The sequence below is a fragment of the Populus alba genome, chromosome 6, assembly GCF_005239225.2.
Source record: "Populus alba chromosome 6, ASM523922v2, whole genome shotgun sequence".
Classification (NCBI taxonomy): Eukaryota; Viridiplantae; Streptophyta; class Magnoliopsida; order Malpighiales; family Salicaceae; genus Populus; species Populus alba.
In genome coordinates this window covers 3,910,255-3,915,307 of record NC_133289.1, presented here as the reverse complement: position 1 = coordinate 3,915,307, position 5,053 = coordinate 3,910,255, and the positions used below count along the sequence as shown (strand labels likewise).

Genomic DNA, 5,053 nt, shown 5'->3' with positions numbered 1-5,053 from the left:
AAACTCGATTCATACATTTAACATGTTAACCCGAGTTAACTGAAATCAATTTAATATGTTGTTATTTTAATATTGAAAAAATATACTATCTTATTATTTAGTAAAATTATACTTTTACATATTGTATAAATTATTTTTAGACTTGTAAAATCAACCAAATTATATCAAATAAAATCTCAAAACAATTAAAAATAAATAAATTTGAGCACCATTTGAACTTTTTTCTAACGTTCAAGAAAAATCTTACATAACCAGCAACATAACACGAGTGAATTATCCAGTGATCTAACATTTACTGAAACTTTCTTTAGCTAACAGGCTGTCACCTAAACTTAACAAACAGCCCGATTACATGAAGGTCAATAAAACTTTGTATGCAAAACTCGCACTGTAACACCTGACACCTGGCAAGCATTCAAAACAGTCTCGTTATTCTACACTCTCTCCCATGACAGTACCACCGCACGCGAGAAGCATCCGACTGTCCATGATAAAACCGGAAGAAAGAGAGCACAAAAATAGCAGTAACAAAAACTAAAGGAAAAGTAAAAATTCAAATATCTGGAACAGCCCGCCACCCACACAAAAAACGTTTCGTTTCGTTTCTTTCTGTTCAAAACACAAAAATGCATCCGTTTCCTTCTCCTGTTGAATGCACTGTCGCTTCTGCTCTCCTCCTCCTCTCCAACACCACACCTCTCTCTCCTCCTTCAAAGTAATTACTCAATCAATCAAAACTTGCTTTGCTTTTTAATTTTGCATGTATTTTAATTAACGATGTCGTTTTTTTTGGTAGTCTTGGTGTTGATGGAAAGAAGGCTGTGAAAGAGCCAAGTGATAGAAAGAGAAGCAGTGAAGAAGAGAGCTTGAGCCCGGTGACTAGTGGCTCGAAATCGAGCGTTTCATCTCTTACTAGTGATGTATCGTCGTTTAAGGAGATTCTAGCTCACAAGCTACGGATCGTCGCTTTTGTGTCTCGCTGCCATGAAATGAAGCCCGAGGTGATCTTCATTTTTTCTCGGTTTAATCTCAGGGTTTCTGTTCGGCTTCGTTCTGTTCATTTTTGAGTGATAGTCTCCGTTGTGTTTTTCTGCTCTATTCGGATGATTTTAGCATAGCGAGACTTTTGGCTATTATTTGTTGAGTTTGAGTGAATATCTCTATTAGAAATCGTTTTTTTTCCTGTTTTATGCTTATCGGTTGATTTGTATGTGATTTTCGGCTCTGTTTTGTTTATTTTGAGTAGAAATCCCCGTTTGAAGTCATAACGAATTTCTTTCGGTGATTATTAGTTGATTTTCTTCAGTTTTGCTTCTGTTTGGATGTTATCTAAGACAAGCTCTCTCAATCTTCCTGTATTTGTTATCGATTAAGCTCTTTGGATTAAGGTCTTTATAGCACTGTGTTTGCTTCTAGATCGGTCCTTTTATTCGTGTCTTTTTTGTGATTTTGTTGTCAAACGAAGCGTTCTTTTGGTTTTTGATCAGTTAATAATCATTGCTGTCGAGTTTAATTCTCGTAATTCTTGCAGGTAGCACGAAGGAAGCGCTCGAAGGTGAACTGGATCTCGGGTCACCAGAGGACCGTCGCAGTAGCTCCGCCAGAGAAGGCAGTTGAGGCGTCGACGGAGTCAGGTTCGTGTTTGTCAAGCACTTCCAGCGCTGCTTGCGCGCGAAACCACCATATGAAAAGGAAAGGATTAATGATGAAGCCGGCTCGTAATGACGAGGAGCCGAAGAGGATCAGATCTAGATCTGGCTCTGGCTCGCGTTACCTTAGCCGCCTAGCCGAAGCAATATTGAAGCTGCTGTCTAGCGGTTGTTTCGCTGAAATGAGGATTCGTCAAGTGCTTGGAGACAGTCCTAGCACGAGCAAAGCTTTGAGAATGTGAGTGAGTAAGCTCACGTGATTGACATGTGGAATGTGTTAGATCTAATTGTGTGCAATAGTTCTCTCTCTCTCTCTCTCTCTCTCTCTTTTTAAAATATATTTATTACTTGCAAAATCTTCATCACCGTTTGATTGTTAATGAACCGTGGTGAAATTTTAGGCTGTTAAGGCAAGATGAAGTGAAAAGATCTGGCAGAGGAGGGAGACATGACCCATATATTTACAAGGTACTCGGTTCTTCTCATAAATCTCTTTACTGCTTTTGACATTTGAATTAATGAAGTGATTAATTTATAAAATTAGCACTAAAAATGTTACTGCCACGTGTTATAATTGTAATCAGTGACCTCTCCTTTTGCAGATAGCATGAAAAATTATACAGGAAGCTTGACCTAGTTATACCATATAACTATAGGTCATCTTTCTAGGGTTTATCCGTACCGCCACCAAGGGAAATTTTGGTCAGCGAATATATATAAAAGTGAAATAGGAAATATTAGTATATGATTAATTAGGCTGGTAGCATAACATAGAGCAGCATAATAGTCTTATTGCCTTTAGCTGTCATAAAAGATGTAAAAAAGGGGAACCGAGTGACACCAGTATTACACCACTATATACATGAGGATGGCGGTGGCGGTTGCGGTGGCAGCGCCTTGCCGTACACATTATAGTTAACTGAACATTTTCCATATATTGATATGTGCTATTATTTTTCTTGCCGAGCCTAGAGCTGGGCTTTGGCCATATACCTCTTTTGAGAAAGCTTTGTTCATATACTTGAAATTAATAGACTGAGGAATAATTTCAGCTTAAATTGAATGCAAGTCAGTATTATGCACAATTGATAACTGTTGGAGGGAGCCATGGGCCGTACATATTCCTTGAATTGTTGCTAAGGATGATTTTGATGTGATGAGAAGGAATGAGCATAATGCAAGGAATAGCCGTGGCTCTTTCTTTCTTTATAAGAATAAAAAATAGAGGACACACTTCACATTCTACAAATTTCATCTCCTGTCTCTGTGGACTCTTTATGCTTTCTTTTAATCATATATCCCAGGATAGTTCTTTCCCCCCCGAGTCCCTGATATTCTTGCGGACACGATTCTTGACTGTTTCCTGCTTGCTCACGAGTTGCTCTTTGCTTTCCAGCAATGCAAGCAACTTGATTAACAGTTGTTGGGCTGTAATCTTGTGGCCTTTTGTTTATTTGAATGGCCAGCTATGGAATTTTTTGTTTTGTATTGTTTGGCTACTTGTTAAGACAATTTTTTTTAAATAATATAATAATATTTTTATATTTTATGTGCGATTAATTAAAAGCTAAAAATCTATATAATATATATATATATTTTTTATTAAAATTTTATAAATTTTATTGTTTAACATTGAATCTAATAGAATCAATTGAGTTTTATAATTTATTTTAATTTATTTTATATGAAGTTATTTCAATTTTATAACTAGATTTATGAATTTTTATAAGGTTAATTTGAGGTTTTTTTTTTTCTATGAGATTATTTTATTTTCAAAACCTTAAAATAACTTTTTTAAATTAATAAAAAAGCCAAATTAGTTAATGATATTACTTGAGAGTTAGATATTTAGGTTTTTATGGTATAAATTTTTTGCATTGAGGATAAATATACACATAAATATATGTTTCGTGGAAAGTGTTATGTTTATAAAAACAAAGAAAGTGTTTTCTAGAATAAAACTTAGCTTATCAAAAACTATTTTGCTTGAAAAAAATAAGGCATAAATCAAAAACATGTTCCTAACAATTCGGCTATTTAAATTAAGTTAGGTAAGAAATTTCTCCATTGAGGCAATGGAAATTTTTTATTTTTTAAGGAAGAATTTTTCTTAAAAAAACCAAGTCTTAAAGCCAACTCTAGACAGCGCCGTCAAAACCACGTAGCGAATATTGAATATTCAACGCGTAACGCCAAAGCTTGACCCGGTCGAGAACGTGCGTAGAGTCTGAACGTTTGAAAAGCCAAACAAGAAAGAGAGCACCGAAAAAAAGGAACACGAGACGAGACTACGCCCCTTCCGCACATTGCGCCGCCTTCACGCACATTTACCTTTATAGTCCTTTACCTTTTACATATTTGATATTAACCCCAATTATTTGTCCTTGTACCCTCTTTGAATACGCCCCCCCATGAAATAAAGACGTGTCAAATCCCAGAAATTCTAGAGATACACTGATTTCTTTGTCCTTAAATAAAGATGGAGTGGTGTTTAAGATTATGATATATGATATTTTTTTTAAATAATTTATTATTTTAAAATATATTAAAATAATTTTTTGTTAAAAAATACATATAAAAACTATAAGAAAACACTAAAAAAAAAAATTTAATATTTTTTAAAGTAAAAAATATTTTTGAAAAAAAAATTGAAAATGAAGAAGAAATTATGCCTAATATCCCTTGAGTCGCAAATTGAAGGTGGTTTACTATCTTATAAGCATATTAGTTTAAGATGTATGATTGGCCATGAAAAGTAAAATAATTATGTAGAGGGGCACAATTACAATAAAACTTACTACAAGGACTTGGAGGAAAAAGAAGACCTAACAAGAAAGCCAAAGGAACCTGGGAAAGTCAAAAGCCAGAGTTTTATAGGTGAGGAGAGATCCCTATATAATGCCAGTCTCCTCTCCTCTTTCTTGCAACAACATCTCAGACTGACTGGCTCGCACATCTCCTAAAGTGTCTCTTTCTTCCTCTCTCTCGAGTTCTCACTCTCGCTCTTATAAAAAAAACGAGGAGGAAGAGAGTTTGTTGTAGAGAAATGGGGTTGTTAGATACTGGGGTCAGAATAGCTGGAAGATTTTACTCTCACTGTCCACAAACTGCTCGCTTGTACTACCATCCTCCCTCTAACTCCGATGACCTCCACCATCACCACCACCACCAGCGCCATGGCCACAACGGTGGAAGCGAGAGTCAGGCGCCGACTCAAGGCTCTTCACGGGGGTCCAGTTGTGGAGTCAAGGCGGCGAAGGGCTTAGATACCATTGACATAGTCTTCTATTCAGTCATGTAAAATCATTCAAAAAAAGAAACACATTTTTTGACCGATGAATCGATGTATTCAAATTTTTTTATTGGTTCTAATTTCCATTTATTGGATAGCTTCAATTGAATTC

General features: G+C 35.6%; 1 protein-coding gene across 1 annotated transcript; it reads left to right on the top strand.

Annotated features, from left to right (window-relative positions):
* The first annotated feature begins 626 nt into the window (after positions 1 to 626).
* Positions 627 to 3,016, top strand: LOC118053145 (uncharacterized). Its single transcript, XM_035064299.2, has 5 exons — positions 627 to 715; positions 797 to 1,001; positions 1,532 to 1,887; positions 2,051 to 2,117; positions 2,252 to 3,016. Exons 1-5 carry the CDS (start codon positions 627 to 629, stop codon positions 2,258 to 2,260), a joined length of 726 nt encoding a protein of 241 aa, XP_034920190.1. The 3' UTR covers positions 2,261 to 3,016.
* Positions 3,017 to 5,053: the final 2,037 nt, after the last annotated feature.